Below are 26,412 nucleotides of genomic sequence, written 5' to 3' on the forward strand. Positions count from 1 at the left end.
AACTCTAGACGGTTCTGAATTGGTGTAATTTTTCTTCTTAGATACCACTGAATTGATAAATTTTATTTGGGCTTGGTAGCAGAAAATTGATAAACAGCTCTGATTTTCCAAATGGCACTGAAATGATAAACAATTCCAGAATTAGATAATGCCTGATAGTGCTGGATCAATGACAATTTTTACAGCTAAGTGATCATGAATTCCATCAAGCTAGAAAGTTTTCTTTATTTTTTTTTTTAATTTATAGTAAGATGCAATTCAATTGCACAAAACAAGTACCAGCTTATATCAGTCCAATTTATTGAATAAAATTAGAACAAAATAAGTGAATATTGTAAGTTAAATTTAACTCACTGTTGAACCTCAAAAAAGATGGCAAAAATCAATAAGTTAAAAAATTGAAAGATCAATAAACTCCTAGAAACGTAACAGTCCAATGTGTCATTCTCCTGCAGTAAAACAGCATTTTAAAAGATGAAAAAAAAATGAATCATAATAATCTTAAGATATGGCACAACTGAAATTTTGCTTGTAGGCCAAAACACAGTGCCTGTCCTATTATTGTGAATTGAACTGCTAATAATAATAATAATAAATGAACCATTAGGGCATTCTTTAATTTAATTCCAAAATTACAATTTAAAGGCTCAGTACGCTGTACCAACTAGATTGCCATTTTAAGAATTAGCAAGATCATTCCCTATCTTAGTTCATACAAGGAAAGAAAAGATGTATTTCCTGGTAACCGTTTGGAAGACCCCATATGTAATTGCTTTTTATTCTCAATACTGTATTAGCAAATAAGTACGTTAGAAGATAATATAGAGTATGTTAGACAAGTAAGGGTTATGACACCAGGTTAGCCCACAAAAGTGTCTGGTTTCACACGTATAATGTTCTAAAGAAGAAAAATAAATACATAAACCAAGTCTGAAAGAAAGACAGAGATGGTATCTCACATAAAACCTGAGTTTCTCACTGTTCTGATTTTTAATCAGAAGATCAGCGGCACTGGCTAGTTGCCATCTGCTGGAGCTGAGCAGACAGTGGCTCACTGGATTGATGAGTCCTACTCCCCTGACAGATTTCATGTGCTATCTGCTGCAATTGTTTTGAGTTTTTGACCTCTGGTCTAGATCATCTCAAAAGTGATTTTGAGGTCTAACGTTCTTCTCTCTAATGTTTTCCTAATACCTTAAAAATAAATCAGAAGGGGGCATACATAGACCAAAAAAAAAAAAAAGAGAGACTAAAATTAGGAGATAGTGGCTAGACTATTTTTCGTCCATTCTGTCTCCACTCTGCCTCTTCGGGTTACCTTGTGGTGCCCTGCTCCTCATTGCCTACTTTCAGTTGTTGTTGTTAGCTGCCATTGAGTCAGCCTCAATTCATAGTAACCCCAGGCACAATGAAATTGGGTAGTTGTGATCCACAGGGCTTTTTTGCCTGATTTTCAGAAGTAGATCACCAGGCCTTCCTTTCTAGTCTGTCTTAATCTGGAATCTCTGCTGAAATTTGATCAGCATAACAGTACCATGACCTAAACTACTCTCTTAGGTTTCTGATCAAATCTGGTGTCGGCTAATAAACATCCAACTCCAATAATTCCAGATAGTGGTAAGGGATGTGTCAAAAATAAAAGCACTTTAGCAGGGTTAAAATGACCGGAGTAGGGAAAGTGACTGTGAACACGTCTCTGAGCTGGTGGTAACTGCAAGGTAAATTAACTCTTAATGAGAATTTTTTTTTTTTTAATCAAGCTGTTTTATGAATGTAACCTTTAAAATATTGTTTCCAAACGCATCTAATACATTCTTCACCCATGTTAAAAGTACACTAATTTGCGTTTTTTTCTAAGGAGGCAGAGGCAGCAGTAAGGGCAGTTTTTAAGGGCTTAGGTTCTGTAGTCAGATTACTTGGGTTCAAATCTTAGCTCCACCATGGACTAGAGGAGGGAACTTAGGCAAGTTATTTAACCTTTCTGCTTCTCATTTTACTTCTTTGTAAAAATGAGAATAGTAATAGTTATAATAACGGTTCCAACCTCATGAGATTGGCATGTTCAATACCACTTAAAACAGGATCTACCACATTAAAAAAAAAAAAAAAAAAAAACTCATTGGTTCTGACTCATGGCGATCACATATGTTATAGAGTAAAACTGTTCCATAGGATTTTCTTGGCTGTAATCTTTATAGAAGCATATCACCAGGTCTTTCTTTCAAAGCCTCCTGGGTGTTTTCAAACCTCCAACCTTTATGATAGCAACTGATCACAAACCACTTGCCTCCCCCGGGGACCTATCTGCCACATGTAGTTGTTGTTGTTGTTAGGTGCCGTCGAGTCGGTTCTGACTCATAGCGACCCTATGCACAACAGAACGAAACACTGCCCAGTCCTGCACAATCCTTACAATCGTTGTTATGCTTGAGCTTATTGTTGCAGCCACTGTGTCAATCCACCTCGTTGAGGGTCTTCCTCTTTTCCGCTGACCCTGTACTCTGCCAAGCATGATGTCCTTCTCCAGGGACTGATCCCTCCTGACAACATGTCCAAAGTGTGTAAGACGCAGTCTCGCAATCCTGGCTTCTAAGGAGCATTCTGGTTGTACTTCTTCCAAGACAGATTTGTTTGTTCTTTTGGCAGTCCATGGTATATTCAATATTCTTCGCCAACACCACAATTCAAAGGCGTCAACTCTTCTTCAGTCTTTCTTATTCATTGTCCAGCTTTCACATGCATATGATGTGATTGCAAATACCATGGCTTGGGTCAGGCACACCTTAATCTTCTGGGTGACATCTTTGCTCTTCAACACTTTGAAGAGATCCTTTGCAGCAGATTTGCCCAATGCAATGCGTCTTTTGACTTCTTGACTGTTGCTTCCATGGCTGTTGATTGTGGATCCAAGTAAAATGAAATCCTTGACAACTTCAATCTTTTCTCCGTTTATCGTGATGGTGCTCATTGGTCCAGTTGTGAGGATTTTTGTTTTGTTTATGTTGAGGTGCAATCCATACTGAAAGCTGTGGTCTTTGATCTTCATTAGTAAGTGCTTCAAGTCCTCTTCACTTTCAGCAAGCAAGGTTGTGTCATCTGCATAATGCAGGTTGTTAATGAGTCTTCCTCCAATCCTGATGCCCCGTTCTTCTTCATATAGTCCAGCTTCTCAGATTATTTGTTCAGCATACAGATTAAATAGGTATGGTGAAAGAATACAACCCCGACGCACACCTTTCCTGACTTTAAACCAATCAGTATCCCCTTGTTCTGTCCGAACAACTGCCTCTTGATCTATGTAAAGGTTCCTCATGAGCACAATTAAGTGTTCTGGAATTCCCATTCTTCGCAGTGTTATCCGTAGTTTGTTATGATCCACACAGTCAGATGCCTTTGCATAATCAGTAAAACATAGGTAAACATCCTTCTGGTATTTTCTGCTTTCAGCCAGGATCCATATGACATCAGCAATCATGTCCCTGGTTCCACGTTCTCTTCTGAAACTGGCCTGAATTCCTGGCAGTTCCCTGTCGATATACTGCTGCAGCCATTTTTGAATGATCTTCAGCAGAATTTTGCTTGTGTGTGATATTAATGATATTGTTCTATAATTTCCACATTCGGTTGGATCACTTTCTCGGGAATAGGCATAAATATGGATCTCTTCCAATCAGTTGTCCAGGAAGCTGTCTTCCATATTTCTTGGCATAGACGAGTGAGCACCTCCAGCACTGCATCTGTTTGTTGAAACATCTCAATTGATATTCCATCAATTCTTGGAGCCTTGTTTTTCGCCAATGCCTTCAGACAGCTTGGACTTCTTCCTTCAGTACCATGGGTTCCTGATCATATGCCACCTCTTAAAATGGTTGAATATCGACTAATTCTTTTTGGTATAATGACTCTGTGTATTTCTTCCATCTTCTTTTGATGCTTCCTGCGTCGTTTAATATTTTCCCCATGGAATCCTTCACTATTGCAGCTGGAGGCTTGAATTTTTTCTTCAGTTCTTTCAGCTTGAGAAATGCTGAGTGTGTTCTTCCCTTTTGGTTTTCCATCTCCAGCTCTTTGCATGTGTTGTTATAATACTTTATTTTGTCTTCTCAAGAGGCCCTTTGAAATCTTCTGTTCAGTTCTTTTACTTCATCAATTCTTCCTTTTGCTTTAGCTGCTCGACTCTCAAGAGCAAGTTTCAGAGTCTCCTCTGACATCTACCTTGGTCTTTTCTTTCTTTCCTGTCTTTTCAGTGACCTCTTGCTTTCTTCATGGATGTTGTCCTTGATGTCATTCCACAACTCGCCTGGTCTTCGGTCACTAGTGTTCAATGCATCAAATCTATTCTTGAGATGGTCTCTAAATTCAGGTGGAATATACTCAAGGTCAGATATACTTGTGTATATCTACCACATACTGCTCAGTAAATGCTAGCTATTTATAGTGAATTTTAACTAGACATAGAAAGAACACAGACAAAGATGACTGTGTTTAAATTCTCCAAGTTTTCAAGAGAAATAAGGAGCCATTAAAATAAGATATTCATGTCAATTGTTTTGAATTGGGACAAAGTCGTGATTAAAATAAAAATTATTTTAAAATTGTTTATGCAGGTATAAGAAAGATTTTTTTCGTACTATTCCCCATACTCTTGTACTGATTGCTTTATTTCTATTTCTAATAAAATTGTGATTATGCAAAAACCAACTTTATTAAATTCAGTTAGCATTAGTGAAAATTATACAATTTTTTGATATAAGAATAGACTAAGAAGAGACTAAAGTGAATGTATATAAAATGTTATTCATAAAATTTTCTCTTCCATTTCTTTTTCTTACATGTGAGTTAGAAATTATACACTTGAGCAGCACTGATTTATGGTCCAATTCTAAATATAAAAATATATTTTGAATTATTATTTTTTTATATATATATTTTTTTATATTCTAATACAACTTAATTATACTGTGGAGTTGTTAGGCAAATATTTCAAAAATCAAGAGGAAAAATTAAAACAAACGATTTTCACTTTGCAATCAGATTAGAAAATGAGTTAGAAAGAGAAAGAACAATCAAAAAAATTTTAGAGAGGTAAGGTTAAATAAATGTGCATATTATTATATAAAGTTAAAGATGCCCAAACCCGGTAGGTTTTAACTAGGTATTTAAGTTCTGTGATTATTCTTCTATAATAATGCTTGACCTCCTAATATAACTTATGGCATAGAAATACTATCATCATTCACTTCATAGCTTCTTTAAATCACTAACCTAAATATGGTTGAATTCTGTAGTAGTCTCTAACATAGCAAATATCAGCTCAGTACAATCGATGTGGAAACATGATATCTTTTAATAATGGTATTTGTGATGGGAGTATATTATAAGCAGAACAACCTCAGAAAAGTTTAGTTCAGTTGTTCAAGTTGAATAAATTACTTTATAGAAAATTTACGGTTATTGAATATCAATACTGGAAACAGATTTAATTTGTGTCTACAGATGTTAATTTTAGAAAGTGTTTAATAACTGTGCTAACTTGATATTACAAATAATAATTTTAATACAATATCTCTAGTGTTTGCAAAATACATGCATACATTATTTTTTTATGGCATGTACGTATTGCTTTAAATTACAACATTGACTCATGCTATTTTCCCAATACCTAAGGAAACAGTGGCTTTTTAAAAGATTTGTTTAAACATGAAGTAATCCTAATAGCACAATAAGTTTACAGCTGGGCTTAATCTTCTGCCATCACTTCCTGAAGTGCCAGAAGAAAAGTGGATAAGCTTCAGAACATAAAACTTACTACTTTACGGCTGAAAATCAAGCTTTACCTTTTCTAGTATTGCAAATAGGGACCCTAACTGATGTGGACATTAATTACAACATATGTTGAACCTGGCAGGCGCTCCTTGGAAACTCTACGGGCAGTTCTACTCCGTCCTATAGGGTCGCTATGAGTCGGAGTCGACTTGACGGCACTGGTTTTGGGATGTGTAATCATACAATCAGAACTATAATCAAAATCAGTTAAAGATATATAATAAATTTATCATACTGAGAATTGACAATATTGTACTCCATATGTACCCCATGTCATTAGTTTTAGTATTTTTCTTGAATATATTTATCTACCCCTCTCCATTTTCTTCACTTTTTATAAAAACACTGTGGGTTATCCATAACCCCTCTTCCCCCAAATCCTCAGTAACTGATCTGTCCCACTGCACCAGAAGAGGTTTAATACAGGAACAATTTGGAGTTTGAACATTAAGCCCGTTCACTGAAATTATGTATAAATATTAATATATAGGTGATACTTTAAAAAATTCAGTGCTCATTTAATCAAACATATAAATGCAGATAAACAAACACGTGGCTTACAAAATCATGCCATGAACTCTCCAGTAGACCGTGTCCAACCAAGCTTTCTATAAAAATTAAAAAAAAAAAAATTGCCGTCAAGTTGACTCCCACTCATAACGACCCTATAGGACAGAGTAGAACTGATCCATAGAGTTTCCAGGGAGTGGCTGGTGGATCCCAATGGCTGACCTTTTGGTTAGCAGTCAAGCTCTTTAACCACTATGTCACCAGGGCCCTGTTTATCATTTCTATATTGTGTCATTTAAAAGAGAAGAGCAGTCTGATAACTCCTCAAGAGTTACTTTGAGTTCTTCTACAAGGCCCTTCTTTATTCTTCAGGACTATGCAGGCCTGATAAAAAGTGTACTTTCACACTGGGCAGAGAATAGGGCACAGAATGACTATGTAAAAGTTCAGGCTGTCTACAAGAATGGCATCAGATATAACTGGCATAGATATTGTGGATTTGGGAGGCTGGAGGTGCTTGGGCACATACAAGCATATTCATAAGACTACTCGCATTATCTATCAAGGTTCAGAAGGGAGTAAAATAAAATCAAATGGCCCCGTATTCCATGTTAAGTTGTTTGATATAAATTCTTCATGTTTTTAAGATTACATGTTTTATGTCTAACCCCACACTGCAGTGAGTAGAGTGACAGGCATATGGCAGTCCCTCAAAAGGTATGTTCAATGATAGGATAAATGATTAAATGCGTGAATATACAAATGAAGGACAGATGGTTTCATACCTGATTTAATGGAATAACATTTGTATTTTGTAAAATCACTGTGTTATCAGAACACAGGACACATTAGAGCAAGATGACAGGAGACTTGAATGTATGGGAAGTTGTGGCTTTGAGAGAATATGATGCTTCCCAGGAATATTTAGTAAACATTTAATTACTTGTTTATGAGGCAGATACATAGGATTTGGTGACTAACTGGATATGGGGCATGGGATTGGAAGGTAAGGGAGAAGGTCCTGGTCAAGTTGTTGTCCTTTGCAAACTTTACTAAAGTTTGAAACCCTCACTCAATATAATAAAGAAGAATGATATCATTCATTAGTCTATTTTCTGAGAGCTCACCATTCTTAGAGTTCTGTAAAAGGATAGCAGATTTGAACTTTATGTATTTCTGAATGAACTACAGAGACTGAATGGAAGACAGAAGCAAAGAAGTTATTGGAAAGGTGATATAATATTTTAGAATTCCCTTTTTGAAATATTAAATTTAGGGCACTTAGCTCTGTTGATTCCAGAGATTAAAATGGGCTGCTACTAGCATAGTTTATAAAGAAAATGTTCTATAATCTACTTTGGTGAGTAGGGTCTGGGGTCTTAAAAGTTTGTGAAAGGCCATCAAAAATACTCCACTGGTCTCACCCCGTCTGGAACAAGGGAGAATGGAGAAACCCAAAGACACAAGGGAAAGATTAGCCAAAAAGCCTAATGGACCACAACTATTACAGCCTCCACCAGACTGAGCCCAGCACAACTAGATAGTATCTGGCTACCACCACCTACTGTTCTGACAGGGATCACAATAGATGGTCCAAGACAGAGCTAGAGAAAAATGTAGAACAAAATTCTAACTCAAAAAAAAACAAAGACAAGACTTACTGGTCTGACAGAGACTGGAGAAACCCCAATCTCTATGGCCCTTAGAGATTCTTTTAGCTCAGTAATGAAGTCGATCCTGAGGTTTACACTTCAGCCAAAGATTAGACAGGCCCATAAGACAAAACAAGACTAAATGAGCGCACCAGCCCACCGGCAAGGACTAGGAGGCAGGAGGGGACGGGAAAGCTGGTAACGGGAAACCTAAGGCCGAGAAGTAGAGAGTGTTGACATGTGGTGGGGTTGGCAACCAATGTTATAGAACAATATGTATATTAATTGTTTAATGAGAAGCTAGCTTCCTCTGTAAACCTTCATCTAAAGTACCATAGGAAAAAAACAGGCTGCTACTAAGATGAAAATGAGCTTCAATTTTGGATCAACTCTGATTTGCGGTAGCTGTCTGAGGTACAATTTGGAGTCTTAGCTCAGTAGGGTGGAGATGCCCTGCCATTAGCCCTACTTCCCTGCTAGTGCCCTTCCCTCTTGACATAGTACATTATCCTCTTGATTCTAGCTCTTCCAATATAAAGATGATGGGAAAGAAGCAAATAAGAGGACAACTAAAGGAGTAATAGGATAGGTATAATATTTGACCCTGATCTTGACCTTGACTAAGGCAAGCAGCAAAAATAGCTCATTTTCTTAAGTTCTTACTAAGACAAAGCAGGTTATTCATTCATTTATTTACTCAACACAGACATACTCTGTATCCACAATGCACTAGACATTGTGCTAGTAGGCTGCTGTTATTTAATTCTAATTTGGGAGGGAGGCATTATACACAACATAAAACACCAAAATGAGGATATCCCTGATAAATAGTTTGTAGATCAATGGCAATATATTTGATTATAATTGAAATGCAGCAATAGAGTTCACTTAGGTAATAGTGTTACACACACCGGTTGTCTCAAAATTCCAAGCAGCAATAAGACTGGTAGGATGAGGAATCCACTCAGTGTCATTAATCACTCCCTGGTTGCTCCTTCCATCTAGTCTGACTGAGTCATACACAAAAGATAAAAAGTGTTGGCAAAGTGAAAGCCATTATTATTACTCATAAAAAGCAAACAGAAAGTAACAGAAATGGATTTACAGTGAGTCTGTCTCCCCACCTGTCTTATACTGGGTTCTCTAGAGAAGCAAAATGGGTAAATCATATAAATATACAATACAGAGAAATAGAAACTTATATCAAGGAAATGGCTCACACAGTTGTAGAGGTTGGAATGTCCCAAGTCCGTGGATCAAGATAGAGGCTTCTCCTGATTTGCACAGCCTGAGATCAGCAGGCTGGAGAGCAGGGCTCTTGCTCACAAGCTGTGAAGATTGAGGAATCCCAAGATCAGCAGGCAAGACTGCAGGTAAGCTGCTAGCTGAAGTCCCAAGAACCAGAGATCAGACAAACAGAAACCAGCTGCATGATCCAGAACAAGCAAAAGCCCCTGAGCCTTGCTAGAACATTTGCTTATATTCAGATTCAAGTCTCATGCCCAAGAAAACTCCCTTTCAACTGACTGGCTACTCACAGCAGATTCCATCGTGGGGGTAATTACATATCAAATCTCAACAAGGAAGTGATCACAACATTATATGACTGCCAAAACACTAAGAATCATGGCCCACACAAGTTGACACACAGTCTTAACCATCACACCACCCTACATCTGTCCCACTTTGTACCGTAGGCGAGGGACCAGCTTACATCTCAAAGGTGACCCACTAATCCTTGCCAAAAACTGATATCCATTCTTGTATCACTGGGAGGGTATAACAAGGCTGTCTCCTCCACTATTTCTTCCATTCTTCAGTGTTACTGGCTCACTGTTACAGCCCTCTATCTGTGTACAGCCATTTACCTGGTCTGGGAGGTTTTTAGTGCAAGCCCCCATGCCTCCCCTCCAGGCTGTTGACATTAGAAGGCCCTTAACCTCTGTGGGATCAGCTGTTTATTTGGAAAACTAGTCAATTTCAAGGCAGGGCTTTCTTAGCAGGATTGTAGCCTGATCAATCATCTTAGGCAAATTGCAGCCCAACCAATCACTCAGCAGTTTGCAGTTCAACCAATCCTCTTCGGCAGATTGCACCCCAACCAATTACTTGGCAGATTTCAGCCTGACCAGTCCTCTTACGTGGGTTGCAAACCCAGGGCCAGAAAGGCCACATAAGGGAGCCCATTTTTCCTCTGTAATATATTATAATACTAATGAAATTTGAATCAACTTTTTGAAAAATGAATAACCACCTATTCCCACATTTTATCTGGCTTGTAAGTTAATTTTATAACATCAGATTCTTTGTAAAAATCAATCCTGAAGTAGCGATAAGTGCTGCATTTATCATTAAATGTGTGATGATCTGGCAAGGGTCTAACATTCAGTGATGAAATGTATTTTTATGGTATATTTAATGTGGTTTAAATGACAAGAAACAGCATTTACAAGTCATATGACAGTTGTTTCTTCAGCTATATTTCTTTTTCAACCAATGTTAGATAGTCTCTAGTGCATGATAAAATGTGCTTTCCCTTTGTGGAAGTAAGCACCTCATTTAGTTGCTTCTTACTTTTATCTTAAAAAATATTATAACACATTTTTAAGCTAGGATGTTATCATTGCTAGTTTTATAGTTAATTTTTTTTTTAATTCTTGAAATACATTTGCGCCTACTGCTCACTTATCATCTGTCTCATTATCTGACATTTCACATTATAAAAGAATTTAATCTCTGTTATTTTCTGCATTAACAATATACATCTGACAGTAGCAAATGCTGAGGTGCGAGGTGAGAGTAACACTGGCTGTTATGGTTAAAGTTATGTGATGTGTCAACTTGCCTGGGCCATGATTCTCAGTAGTTTGTCAGTTATGTAATGATGAAGTCATCCTCCATTTTGTGATCTGATATCATGATCCTTATTTTTCCCATAATGCTGATTTTGTATAATGACCTGATCTTCGGAAGGTAGCCATCTCAATAAGAGAGGAGTGAGCGTACAAAGAAATCCCCAATTAAGCATATTATAAGGAAATTGCTGGAAACCAAAGGATAAGAGAACATGTTAATAATTCCAGAGAAAAGGATACATTTTCTTCAAAGAAACAGGCATTAAACTGACAATGGATTCTTAACAGAAATTATTTTCATTCTGATGCACTATATCCTGCAGGGAACTCTGCTGGGAAGTCTGAATCCGCGTTAGAAACCTGCCCTTGTCTTCTCTGCCCTAGAGTCTCCCTATCTCCCTCGTTCTTCTATCATTCCTCTCACTTTTGAAAGTATCCTAAGGTGGCCATGCTTCAGGATTATTCTTAAAGACCCACAGTAGTATTCAGTATTCTACTTTTGCTTCCTATTCTCCTTTATTCTGGGCAAAAACTCACCAGATCTGTTGCCATTGAGTCAATTCCAACTTATATCAACCCTGTAGGACAGAGTAGTATTGCCCTATGGAGCATCCAATACTGTCATATTTACAGAAGCAGACTATCACATCTTTTCCCCCAGAGAGGCTGGTAGGTTTGAACTGCCAACCTTTTAGTTACCAGCCAGCTCTTAAGCACTGCACCACCAGGGCCTCTTATGCTCAATAGATGGGGAAAAAAAAATGCTTTTTATCTCCTGATTTTTTTTCCAATGCTATCTTCTTTAGAGCAAAATCAAACCCTTGTAACTAAAAAAAAAAAAAAATTTAACTTTCCTTTTTTTTTTTTTAGACTATTTTCAGTGACAACAACTATAGAATATCCATATAGGAAGGGGTAGATGTGGCTAGCTTGGTATAACATTCCTAGAGTGTATAGTCAGTATGGTAGTTCTTATTTTGGAGCTGTACTTATTTAGTGGGCTGGTTTTTGTTTTTAATCTAGGTAGTTGGGATAGGGGAGGGGGCGCTCATAGAGAGCCCCTTCAAGTTACCCCTGAACATTCCTACTGCTGTCATTGATTGCCTTCTAAACATTAATTTTGAAATTCAATAGCTGTGTATTGACTTATTAATGTTTCATGCAATTCTGAAATAACAATCCTATGTTGTTGTTGTTGTATAATGTTGAGTCCATTCAGACTCGTAGTGACCCTATAGGACAGGGTAGAACTACCCCATAGTGCTTCGTAGGCTGTAATCCTTATAGGAGAAGATCACCAGGTCTTTTGTCCTACAGAGTGGCTGGTGGGTTCAAACTGCTGACCTTTCAGTTAGTAGCCAAGGGCTTAACCACTGACCCACCAGGGCTCCTTAACAAATCCTATACTGAGGGCAATTTGCCTTGAATGTCCTAGCTGTCTGGTCTGGAAAAGGGTTTGGATATGTAAATTACAGACACAGATAGAAAGAGGGAGATAGAGACAGAAATCTAAAAAGATTCACACACACAAACAGTAGCAAAGATAATAAAAAGACAATGGAACAGGGCCACAGATGCTCCAAATGTTATGGTTATTAGGCAATGATTTATAAACTGGATCATCCTATCACAAACCTACTGTTAGAAATGTAACCAAAATCCACCTAGAATTCACACTTCAATCTGAATTCACAAAGGTACAAGTTATACAAGCCTGTATGGATTTCTAGGACAGGTTACCTGTAGGCAATGCCTGGATAAACGGCCCAGTGTCAACACACAGTCTTTTTATTTTGTATTGAAACAAACTATCAAACAATGACAAGAAAGTACTGATGGCTATTTACAAGAAATTTATTGCTAAGTCCTAGATAAGTGTGATTTTTTTTTTGTTTTTACTAATTGAACCTGTATCAAAAGGACAATGATTCCCTTTTCTTTTATTGTACTATTGCTACTCTTAACTTCTCCTTTAAATGCTGTTCTCAACTTATCTAGTTGCTGTAGCAAGACTAATTATTATTTTGTAATAATATTTTATTGTGTTTTTTAGGCGTAGTGGTTAAGTGCTACGGCTGCTAACCAAAGGGTCTGCAGTTCGAATCCGCCGGGCGCTCCTTGGAAACTCTATGGGGCAGTTCTACTCTGTCCTGTAGGGTCGCTATGAGTCGGAATTGACTCGACGGCACTGGGACTGGGTTTTGGTTTAGGTAACAGTGTACACAAGAAATTAGGTTCTCTTTTAACAATTTTTATACTAATTGTTCTGTGTCATTGGTTACAATTTTTACAATGTGTCAGCATTCTTGTTATTTCTATTCTGTTTGTTCTGTTTCCATTGATCTAGCTTCTCTTCCCTTCCTTGCCTTCTCATCTTTTCATTTGAGTAAATGTTGACCATTAGGTCTCATATAGTTAATTGTTCAAGGGAACAGATTACCCACAGGTGATATTGTTTATTTTATAAGCCAATCTATTATTTGGCTGAAAGGTGACCTGCAGAAATAGCTAATACCAGGTTCAAAGGGTACCTTAGGGTGTTTGTCTCAGGGGTTCCTCTGGTCTCTAGTGGCCCAGTAAGTCTGGCCTTTTTTAGGAATTTGAGTTTTGTTCTACATTTTTCTCCTATTCTATCTGGGACCTTGTACTGTGTCTAGTCAGAATGGTCGGTACTGGTAGCTGGGCACCATCTAGTTCTTCTTAGATTAGAAGAGGCTGTGGTTCCTGTGAGCTATTAGTCTGTCTCATGGACTAGTTTTTTCTTTGAGCCTTTGATTTCATTCATTCTCTTTTGCTCTATATGACTAGAGACCAATAGTTTTATCTTAGATGGCTGCTCACAAGCTTTTAAGACCTCAGGTGCTACTCACCAAACTAAGATGTAGAACATTGTCTTTGTGAATTATATCATGCCAATTGACTAAGTTGTCCCTCAAGACTATGGTCCCAAACTTTTTAACCCCAGTAAATCAATACGACAAATTGTTTGGCTAAGTCTAAAAGCCTCCATACCTATGCCCCCTGTGTGTTTTTTTGTTTGTTTGTTTTTGTTTTTTTTTAATATATTTGTAGATATATATGCAGCACACAGATGTGTATATACATATGCCTACAGATACACCTATATATGCAAATGCACTCACTTGTATATGTCTTCCTGTACACGTATATGCATCCATATCCAAATTGTTTACATAACCAAACACATATTTTTTGGTTGTTGTCATGGATTGTATTGCATCCCTCAAAAATATGTCTCAGCTTGGCTAGGCCATGATTCTCATAACGATGGGATTATCCACCATTTTGCCATCTGGTGTGATCTGCCGATATGTTGTAAATCCTACCTCTATGATGTTAATAAGGCAGGATTAGAGGCAGTTATGTTAATGAGGCAGGACTCAATCTACAAGATTGGGTTGTGTCTTGGGTCAGTCTCTATTGAGATATAGAAGAGAAAAGGAAGTAGAGAGACATGGGGGCCTCATACCATCAAGAAACAAGAGCCAGGAAAATAGCAAGCCCTTTGGACCTGGGATCCTTGCTCTGAGAAACCCCTCAAGAGAAAGATTGATGACAAGTCCCTTCCCCCAGACCTGACAGAGAGAGAAAGCCTTCCCCTGGAGCTAACACCTGAATTTGGACTTCTAGCCTCCTAGACTGTGAGAGAATAAATTTCTTGTTGTTAAAGCTATCCACTTATGTATTTCTATTATAGCAGCACTACATAACTAAGACAGTTGTTTTACTGTTGTTGCAAAATTATATGTTATTTACCAAAACTGTCCTTTTTTTCTCATGTACTTGTTAGTTGTGCTGACATCATTCATATTTGGGATTGCCTTTCCCATCACCAAAAGTAACAAGTGTCTATTATCTAGAAAGTGATTTCTCCTCCCTCTCCCTCCCACCCACGCTAACCATTAAAGAACTTTGCTTTCTATTCTTGGCTTTTTGTAATAATGGGACCATACAATATGTGTGTATATATATATATATATGTGTGTGTGTGTGTGTGTATATTTGTGTATATATATATTTGGAAACCCTGGTGGCGTAGTGGTTAAGTGCTACGGCTGCTAACCAAAGGTTTGGCAGTTCTAATCCTCCAGGCGCTCCTTGGAAACTCAATGGGGCAGTTCTACTCCGTCCTATAGGGTCGCTATGAGTCGGAATTGACTTGAGGGCACTGGGTTTTATATATATATATATATATATATATATATATATATATATATATATATATATATATACACCCCCACTCATCACTTTTCAATATGATTTGGTTCCAAAGACCAGGTCATTATGTGAAAATTGGCATTATGCAAAAATGGAGAATGACCATATCAGATCACAAACTGGAGGATGACTACATCCTTACACAAGAGCCAGATTACATCCTACATAACTGCCAAATCACATCATTACATAACTACCAAACTACTGAGGAACATGGCCCAGCCAAACTGACACAGAACCTTAACCATCACAGCCAGCATTACTCTCACTTAACACCTCAGTTTTCATTACTGCCAGATGTATGTCATTAATACACAAAACAGTCAGACAGTAGATTTTTTACTATTGTTATAAATGTGAAATGTCTGAAAACAAGATAATCTATAATTGAGAAGTAGGCATATACATGTCACTTTGATGTAGCCAATATACGTGTGAAGTGTTTGTGAGCATGAATAGTTAAGTTGTTTCATTAAAATTAGCAGAACACAATATTTCAGCACATATTAAAGCAAGTAAAATGAATTTCAGGACGTTATAATTACAAGATACCACACCAAGTTAACATTATCGTACCAGAAGCAGAATTATCAGCACCCTCTGTAGATTCAGGGGTACAGGCATGCCATTTAAGAATTACTTTCTGATCTAAATTGTTCCTGCTGTTTCATTAAAAAAAGTACAAGTATTTACTCTAGTATATTTTTCTAATGAATTACAACCTCACAATATATTTGAGATTTTCTTTCCTAATTTTTCAATAAAAAATTATTTATTTCTATCCTCCAGGCAATACAGCCAAAGTGTACATTGAGATTCAGGATGAAAATGATCACCCCCCACTGTTTTCAAAAAAATTCTACATTGGAGGTGTATCTGAAGATGCAAGAATGTTTGCCTCTGTGCTCAGAGTTAAGGTATGAGAATATCTATTAAGATACAAATCTAAAGTAAAAGCAAAGAGCTCAGATTTTGCAGATAAATTATAAACATGTAATTTGCATCAAGTGTGAACTTATTCATATTATTTAAACAAAAGCCTGAAACTTGAAAATGTATGACCTTAATTATCCAGACTTAATACAGATTAATGAAACAAATTGAATAATAAGCACATTTTTATCCTTATTTTTAGCATAAAAAATGAGAACAAATTATCTATGGTGTTTTACATTGAGTAAGACATTTTAAAATATGTTTTTTCCAGTATATTCTTATGCCCCTATTCAGTTTTGTTTTGTTTTGTTTTGTTTTGTTTTGTTTTAGGATAACTTCAGTGAATCTCAAAATTTCCTGGGGAGGGAGTTTAGAGGCAAGAGAAGTTCAGAGTCTCAATTGCAGAATTATTTTTCTGGAAGTATTTTAATAATCGGTGTTTAGATAACTATAAACGTATACACTTAAAATATAAATATTCCTGAATAAACTCAGATGTCGATCGTCTTTAGTTTTGCACATGGGTGGTTTCTTTTCTTTCCCTGTTACTAGGAACATCATGATTAGACCTGTTTTTACATATAGTTTTATCACTTTAAACACAAAGAGAAAAATCAAACAAGCAAACAAAATGTGTTGTTGTTTGCAAAATAGCCCTTCCAGAGCCAAGTACTGATCTCTGATCTGAGTCACCAGTTACAGCTAAAAATGATCTATGAGTTTAAGTACACCCAGCACACATTATGATTTACAAGTAACAGTCCTTTATAGCTGATTCTGATCTTAATATTTTAGTCCCACTAACTACTGATTCATTTAGTTCATTCATCTATTCAGCAAATATTTATTGAGTGCGTTATAATAAACTCAGCACTCTTCTACAAGCTGGGCATAGGGTAATAAAAACAAACAAAAAAAAACCAGTCAAACCAAAAAACAACTACTGGAAGAAACAAATCGTATGTTAGTAAAATTGCTAAAAAAAAAAATTTCTTTTTTTTTAATGTAGTGATGGAGTCCCTGGGTGGTACAAACAGTTAAGGCACTGGGCTGCCATCCAGAAGACTGGAGGTTCAAAACCACCCATAGGCATCTCAGTAGAAAGGCCTGAAGATCTGCTTCTAAAACTCAGTCACTGAAAACCCTATGGAGCACATTTCTACTGTAACACACATGGGGTCACCATGTGTTGGAATCGATTCAACAGGAACTGGTTTCATAGAATGATAACTCTAAGAAAAAAAAAAAAGCTTGGCAAGAGGAGAGTGATGCTATCTTAAATAAGAAGGGCAAAAGAGGCCTCCCTGAGGGGATAAAATTTGAACCAACCAAACCAAACCTGTTGCCGCTGAGTCGATTATGACTCATAGTGACCCTATAGAACAGAGTAGAACTGCCCCATAGGGTTTCCAAGGCTGTAATCTTTATGGAAGCAAACTGCTACATCTTCTCTGTTGGAGCCACTGGCGGGTTCAAAATGCCAACCTTTCGATTAGCAGCCGAGTGCTTGACCACTGCCCTACAAGGGCTCCAAAATTTGAACAGAGACCTAAATAAAGATGAAGTGTAAGACATGTGAATTCCTGGGGAAGGAGTATCCTGGGCATTCTTTTTTAAACTTCCTAAAGCTAGAGGGTACTTGGAGGCCTATGTGACCCAAAAAGACTGGTAGGACATAAGGTTGGAAATGTAGCCAAGTCTAAGTATGTTGGTAAGAAAGCTTCTAAATGGGTTTGACCAGATGTGTGACACAGACTCCTATGTCATTTACCTCAGAGGAACAGTAAAAAATAAATAAACAAACCTGTTGACGTTCACTTGATTCTGACTTATAGCGACCCTATAGGACAGAGTAGAACCGCCTCATAGAGTTTCCAAGGAATACCTGATGGATTCGAACCACTGACATTTTGGTTAGCAGCCATAGCACTTAACCACTATACCACCAGGGTTTCCCAGGGGGTAGCAAAGAATAATGTTCTAGAAACAGCAATTCAGAGACAGAAAGCTAGCTAGCGTCTACCCCTAGTCTCTGTGCTATGTAAAGCTTGGGAACTACTGTTTGAGACAGCTGCAGAAAGTAGTATCATATTTGGGAGGGGGATCAAAAAGAAAAGGTAACATTCAGAAGGACGGTGGAATATTTAGGGGATGTTGCTGAACTCCAGGGAATCCTGGAGAAAGTTTGGGGTAAAGGAAATGAGCCTTATTAAAAAATTTTTTTTTTTTTTTTTTTTTTTTTTTTTTTATTAGGATGTGTAAATAGCTACATGGGAAGAATGTCCTGGGTGGTGAGAGATGTTCTGGAGAGAACCCTTAGACTTCTTGTGATGTGGCCAATAGGGATGGAATTGATATGGATGGCCTCCTGGAAACAGATGAAAACTGATTCCAGTGACAGCCTCTTCCTGTGTCAGGTGTTTGAGTTTTTAGCGGTGAAGCAGGGACCCTTGCAAGGGTTGGGTGGAATAGAGAGAGATAATTGATTCTCCAGGACTACTGAGAGCTCTGTGGGACCCTTCAGTCTCTCAGTGGATTACCCAGGCTAGGGAAGGGGTTTCTTTCCAGAAAACCAAATTACTGCAATATAATATTCTAGGCACTTTAGAGGAAACAGAAAGAGAGACATAAAATCTCAGTCCTCCAGAAGAAAAGAGTGTAGCCTATATTATTAAAGCAAGTATATGAGATAATAATTAACTCAATAAGGAAAGCACAAATTGTGTGGATTCAAAGGAAAAAGACATTTCACTTAAATGAAAGATCATAAAAGGCTTCATGGAGGATGAAGAATTTAAGAGTGGTGCTGACTTTATCAAGGTGAAGTTTATATGAGGAAGATAGTCTAAGCAAGGGACTCTTGAAAGTAAGTCAAGGCCCAGAGAAAACAAAGTACAGGGCACATATGTGGAACAGTGGTTGGAAGGCAGGGACCTTAGGAGGTGATAGGAGTAATAAATCTTAGGTGGTAAACATTTTCAAATACTGCCTGGAAGCCTGGAATCTTCTCCTTTCCAGAATTTAATCGGAGTGAAAGTGAGTAAAGTAGTTATTCTCAGTTCATAAAACAGAGCTGCAAAAATGTTAATGGAAACAACACTGAATTGGGCCAGTCAAACTCCAGTGCTTGAAAGGAAGTTGATGAAAAAAAAACAAAAACGGAGAAGCAGCTCTTAATTGTGAAAGAAACTTTTATACCACTTACTATATAATATTTGGGTAATGCTAGATTTCATCTACCATGCATGGAAGTTATATATTTTTTTAAAACAAAATAAAAGAATAATTTCTATATGTAGAAAGGGGAAGAGGAAACCCTGCATAGAATAGACTTGACTTTCTGGGGTTTAAGGAAGATAAGATTTTAATATGAATAAAACTATACTAGGTTTAGGGACGGATAATGGATTAAGGGCATTATTAAGAAGAACGGGTTATAGGAAAGGCAGCACAATGAGAGCATTGTTGAGATGAATTCTGTACTGCTCGTGGTAGTAAGATAAAGTTGTGTCTCTGCTGAAGTGACATATTTAATATGCTTAGAGACTTGTTTAAAGTTTGTTCTTTTCACATTTATATACTGTGTTCCTACTGTGTGCAAGCAAGGCAGACTGTCTCTCTGCCTTTACAAAGTTGCTATTCTAGTAAAGTAAAAACAAATGAAAAAAACCAAACATATGAGTTATAAATAAATCTGGATGAACAAAACACCTAACATGGTTATAGTTCAAGTTTATAACATACCAAGTGGAAAAGAATGTAAGTGTCTGGATAATTTAGGTGAACTCAAGTTTTAAATTATTTTATTTGTAACCTTGAGATAATTTAAGGTGAAGCAGCTTTGGTTTTTACTTACTCAATTTGTTTAAGTGTAACCCACCCTGAGCTGATCTTACCCCTTTCGCACTTAACAGAGCTCCTACTTTGTTCAGGCATCTACTATCCTTGGGGATCATGTGCTTTAGGGGAGACAAGTCCTACCACAAAGTGGTTAATAATGAATAGCCTGAGCCAGTCGTGACTGTCCTGTTGTTGTTATAAATGATTGGCTCAGGCATGGAGTTGTGACTCATTTTTGACCAATTACTGATAAGCATATGTCTACTGCAGGATTTCTAGGACAAAGGCATTTTGTACAGGCACGCAGAGGTTTGGTTGCTGGCTCAGTGGTATGAATACTCATATTATTCAGAGCAGAAGATTTCAAAGGGTGGCTCGAGAAGACAAAATATTATGATGACGTGTGCAAAGAGCTGGAGACAGAAAACCAAAAGGGAAGAACATGCTCAGAATTTCTCAAGCTGAAAGTAAAAATTCAAGACTTGAGTTGCAATACCGAAGGATTCTTTGGGGAAAATATTAAAAGACCCAGAAAGCATCAAAAGAAGATGGAAGAAATACACAGAGTTACTACACCAAAAAAAACGGTGGACATTCAACAATTTCAGGAGGGAACATATGATCAGGAACGGATGGTACTGAAGGAAGAAGTCCAAGCTGCACTGAAGACATTGGCAGAAAACAAGGCTTCCGGAATTGACGGAATACCAGTTGAGGTGTTTCAACAAATGGATGCAGTGCTGGAAGTACTCACTCACTTCCAAATTTCCAAGAAATTTGGAAGACAGTTACCTGACCAACTGAATGGAAGAGATCCATATTTATGCTTAGTCCCAAGAAAGGTGATAGAACTGAACATGGAAATTATCGAACAATATCATTAATATTACATGCAAGCAGAATTTTGCTGAAGATCATTCAAAAGTGGCTGCAGCAGTATATCAACAGGGAACTGCCAGAAATTCAAGCCAGATTTAGAAGAGGACGTGGAACCAGGGATATCATTGCTGATGTCAGATGAATCCTGGCTGAAAGCAGAGAAAACCAGAAAGATGTTTACCTGTGTTTTATTGATTATGCTAAGGCATTCAACTGTGTGGATCATAACAAATTATGGATAACATTGTGAAGAATAGAAATTCCAGAACACTTAATTGTGCTCAGGAGGAATCTGTATACGGATCAAGAGGCGGTGGTTTGAACAGAACAAGAGGATACTGCATAGTTTAAAGTCAGGAAAGGTGTGCGTCAGGGTTGTATCCTTTAACCATACCTATTCAATCTGTATGCTGAGCAAATAATCCAAGAAGCTGGACTATATGAAGAAGAACGGAGCATCGGGATTGAAGGAAGACTCATTAACAACCTGCAATATGTAGATGACACAACCTTGCTTGCTGAAAGTGAAGAGGACTGGAAGCACTTACTGATGAAGATCAAAGGCCACAGCCTTCAGTATGCATTACACCTCAATATAAGAAAACAGAAATTCTCACAACTGAACCAATAATCGACATCATTATAAACACAGAAAAGACTGAGGTTGTCAAGGATTTCATTTTACTTGGACCCACAATCAACACCCATGGAAGCAGTGGTCAGTATATCAAAAGATGCTTTGCATTGAACAAATCTGCTAGCAAAAGAACTCTTGAAAGTATTGAAAAGCAAAGATGTCACCTTGATGACTAAGGTGTGCCTGACCCAAGCCATGGTGTTTTCAGTTGCCTCTAATGCATACAAAAGCTGGACAATGAATAAGGAAAAGTGAAGAAGAATTGACGCCTTTGAATTGTGGTGTTGGTGAAGAATATTGAATATACCGTGGACTGCCAAAAGAACGAACAGATCTGTCTTGGAAGTACAACCAGAATGCTCCTTAGAAACAAGGATGGCAAGACTACATCTCACATACTTTAGACATGTTATCAGGAGGGATGAGTCCCTGGAGAAGGACATCATGCTTGGTAAAATAGAGGGTCAGTGAAAAATAGGAAGACCCTTAATAAGATGGATTGACACAGTGGCTGCAACAATGGGCTCAAGCATAGCAACAGTTGTGAAGATGGAGCAGGACCGGGCACCTTTTCTTTTGTGCATAGGGTCAGTATGGGTCAGAATGGACTGGACACCACCTAACAACAACAACAATCATGTTAAAGTAATTCCTGAATGTGTCAGGAGCACGTGAAACAAAATGATTAAATTGAGAAGATTTACTCCATATATTATGGTTTAATGATGGTATCAATAGACTCAATGAACTCAAACACACCAGCGATCTGAAGATGGTACAGGACTGGCAACATTTTGCTGTGTTGTGCATAAGGTTGACCAGAATCAGAGCTGACTTAACAGCAACTAACAACAACAATGATGATCTCTGGGTCACAGCTAGTTCCTCCAAATTGATTTCTAATAGTGAGAAGCAGTACATCACTTTAATGGCAGGAATGGAGAGAAGAAAATCAAATGGCTATTTTTCTCTTCGGTCTTTAATCCAAGCAGTTAAAAATCATTTAAAAATCTCACCCTTATTGATAGAATATGAAAGCCTTTCTTTTCAAGGCTGTTATTCTTCAGTGATAACCATTCCTCTTAAGTTGATATGAATGTGAAGCTTATGTTCAGTTCCGTAAGTAAAGTTTTGCATTAGTCAATTTATTTTTCTCGAATATGTACCTGTGGCCATTAGCATTTTATTCCATAATGTACCATCAGTGATGAAAGTACTAATTGCAGCAGTTTGGCAGTGATGCTTACTGTGGGGATACACCTTCCCTTTCCAGTCAGCAAGAAGTACATATTAAAATGTATAGTATTTTCTATGTTGAAAAAGTTCCAAGGTAAGGGCAAGGCTGTTATTGAAAATCACTAACTGAAATGTACTACTCTAATAAAGACCAAAGCAAAATTAGAACCACTGGCCTTTTGGTTAGCATTCGATTGCTTTAATCACATCAGAACAACACACCTTTATGACAAAAAGACTATAAATGACTAAAAGACACTCAGTAAGCTAAGAGGAAGTATTTTCAATCTATATTAAAAAAATAAAAACTTGAAAGGCAGCCATTTAATCAATAAAGGCAAGGTTGAAAAAGTAATAAATGTATGTAAACATTAGTCAATTTTCTGTGTGAAGGAGAGAAAATTAAACTAGGGTTTTGACCTTAACTATTGTTCCTCCTGATTCCTTTGGGAAATATTAATAGATGAATATTTCTTATGTAGCTGCCATATATTTGTCTTCATTATTTTTCTGAGCACCATGAAAAGCCCTGTACTTATCCTATGGAATTTAGAAAAAATAACCAAAGAACAAAGAAGGATGTAAAGAAAGACAGAAAGAAAGAAAACTTGTCAGACAAGTGAAAGTATTCATTGAGTGAAAAAATGAAGATCATTGATTTCGAGTAAACGTCTCAGTATCACTCAGCCAATAACCAATAAAATCAGAATTCAAACTTAAATCTACCCTAGTTGAAGGCTTTTTCTCATAACCTCCAGCACGGTGCTTCCTTGGGAAGTGAAGGGTAGAATCTTGGCAGAAGTTGAATGTTGGCAGAAAATAATAAGTTTCTATTAAAAATTAATAGGTAATTAACCAAGAAACTAACTGCTTTTCAATTTGAGATGGTCACTGTGAATTGTGGTCCCTTTTATTAAGGTAGGAACTTTGGTGGCACAGTGGATAAGAGCTTGGCTGCTTACCGAAAGAAAGGTCCAGACATTCAAACCCATCAACCACGCCGTGGAAGAAAGATGTGGCGGTCTGCTTCCATAAAGATTTACAGCCTTGGAAATGCTATGGGGCAGTCTACTCTGTCTTACAGAGTTGCTATGAGTCATAATCGACTCAACAGCAATAAGTTTGACTTATTTGTCTGGTTTTAAAAACACCTTCCAAATTATTTAACTAATTTTCTAGTATGTTGCACGTCTTATTAACTGCAAGCCGTAGTCTAATTTAATGCAAAGATAGGGAAAGATTAAGTATGATCAATATTAATGAAATAAATCTGAATTATGAAGATATTTTTTCCAGAAGCTAATGCAATAAAAATACATTCTTCCCTCTACAAGGTGCAGATATGGGAAACACTCAAACATAAGAAAAATTGAATTATAACGTTGACTTGATATGTACCATAAGTCAAAATGATTTTTGAACATTGTATCTTTGTTTTATTAAAGATGCCAGATTTTATAAACTTCTGAAATAAAAATAATATTTTTAGAAAACAATAAAATGGGAAGAGTTCCATTCTCAACTGCTAATTGCTCATTACATTTCAAAATAAGCATGAAACAGTGGTGAAGTATTTGAAAAGAGTGATGCTATTGACCGGAAAAAGCCACAGCCACAGTTCGAGAAGGAAAATTGATTCTCAACGGCAAAAGATACAGAAATTTATGGAGATAGTTAACACAGCAGGGGCAATACAATTTTCCTCCTGTCCACAGCCCTATACCTACTCACCTGGGTCTAATGGGTAGCAAGTCCAGCAGATCCTTTAGGGTTTAGTGCGAGGTTCTCTGGCATAGCATTTATCAGACCAGACTTCAAGCCTGGCTCAAGTCCATAATGGTAAAAGTTGTTGTTGTTAGGTGCCATCGAGTTGGTTCAGACTCATAGTGACCCTATGTACAACAGGATGAAACACTGCCCGGTTCTGCACCATCCTCACAATAATTGCTGTGCTTAGAGCTCAGTTTTGCAGTCACTGTGTCAGTCCATCTTGTTGAGGATCTCCCCCTCTTTCGCTGACCCTCTGTGGTAAAAGTAGCAAACCCTTTTTTAAGTGTCCCACTCTGTGCTAGGCACATTGTATCTTCTCAGGAATTAACATTCATTTCCCTCAGAAACCCTATGAAGTAGCTTCTATTACTATTCTTGACCTATAGATGAAAACACTGAGTCACAAGAAGAATAAGTAACTCGCCGAGTTGCACAGCTAGTCAGTAGTAAAGCCAGGATTCCAAGGCAGGTATTCTGGCTCTGAGACCACGCTCTGCTGTGTCTCAGGTAAAAGAACAGTGCAATAGGAGCCAGATGACTTGGATTCAGTTCTGGGTCTGCTCTTAACTGTCTGTGGAACATTATACTTCACTAACTCTGGACCTTGGTTGGTGGTTTAGAACTCTTCAGGTGTCGTTGATTCAGACTCACGGAGACCCAATGTGTGTCAGAGCAGAACTGTACTCCCCAGGATCTTCAGTGGCTGATTTTTCGGAAATAGATTGTCAACCCTTTCTTCTAAGGTGCCTTTGCATGGACTCGAACCTCTAACTTTTCAGTTAGCAGCCAAGCACATTAACTGTTTGTACCGCCAAGGGACTTCTAGATATCCTTTAGCATATTTGACTGTTTCTGATGCTTGTATTATTTTACTGTATATAAAGCACCTTGTAGGTCCCAGAGTATTTGTGGTCAATGTCACTTAATACTAATGGAATATTTTATTTATGAGAATTTCCTCCCTAGTTGTTATGCACAATGGATATGTGGACAAGTACCAGCCTAAAGTAAAGATTTCATGAAATACTAATTTTGATTCCCCTTTTTTACCAACTAAGAGAAAACCAGCCTTATTAAATTCCCACTCATTGTGATGTTCCCTCAGGAGATCTTACTAACTACTGATTTCCTTTATGAATTGGCATGGCATCTCACCTCCTATGGTTGTACCTCAGATAAGGTGACTATTAGATGCCTAAGGGTTCATAGTCTCCTCGACTATTACCCTACAACTCAATTTCTACGTGTATAGTTTAGCACTTGGACACATTACACTGTTATCATTTATTTATGTACCTGTTTCCCTACTAGAAGTCAGACTTCACCTAAGCAGCCATCATGATTCATTCATTTTGCTTCCCTACAACTAAATACAACACGTGGCACACACACAAAAAGGGAGCAACTTGATTTTATTGACATATTTGTGTTTAATATTACAAAATGTTGTTTAAAATTATATTTGCTTATTTATTTTTACAGATATCCATGTCTTTCAATCTGATTAATCAAGTGGCTCCATGTATTATATGAATGGATTGTCAATTTTCAAATTAGTAAAATATACTTTACATTAAACTCTCTTGGGCCTCATTCTAGTTCTGAAGGTAATGTGACCCTTGGCTCCACTGGGAATTTCTCATCATGTCAAAATTAGGAGCTTTAGCTTGATGAAATCTTTATGAATATTGTGCATCTTTCATTGTTCTCTTTTTTTTTTTTTTTAGCCCCGATGGAGAAACCAAATCTCTAGAACACTCTTTTTTCCTAAGCTACTGGTATATTTTTGTTCAATGTCACAGACTACATTGAGATTAATCATGTTTTCCTCTTATTTTTTCTGCTAGAAGCTCAAAGTCAAATATTTGATCCAACTTTAGCAAGTTTAAAAGAAAAGTGCACCAAGCACTATGGCATACTAACTTTCTCTCTGGTTTCTCTTATTTTGTTTTTATTCTCTTCCCTTTTTCCTTTTAGCTATTTTTAATATCATTACACGTTATGTATTTTTAGAAAAGACATCAAATATTTT

At 37.3% G+C, this 26,412-nt stretch overlaps 1 protein-coding gene across 1 annotated transcript in view; it reads left to right on the forward strand.

Annotated features, from left to right (window-relative positions):
• The window catches only part of PCDH15 (protocadherin related 15), a 999,309-nt gene that overhangs the window by 891,090 nt on the left and 81,807 nt on the right, over window positions 1-26,412 (forward strand). Inside the window, exon 27 of the mRNA XM_049855421.1 lies at window positions 15,872-15,999. Coding sequence (XP_049711378.1) covers window positions 15,872-15,999 — 128 coding nt within the window. The remainder of the gene's footprint in view (window positions 1-15,871; window positions 16,000-26,412) is intronic.

This window comes from Elephas maximus, chromosome 16 (assembly GCF_024166365.1).
Source record: "Elephas maximus indicus isolate mEleMax1 chromosome 16, mEleMax1 primary haplotype, whole genome shotgun sequence".
NCBI lineage: Eukaryota > Metazoa > Chordata > Mammalia > Proboscidea > Elephantidae > Elephas > Elephas maximus.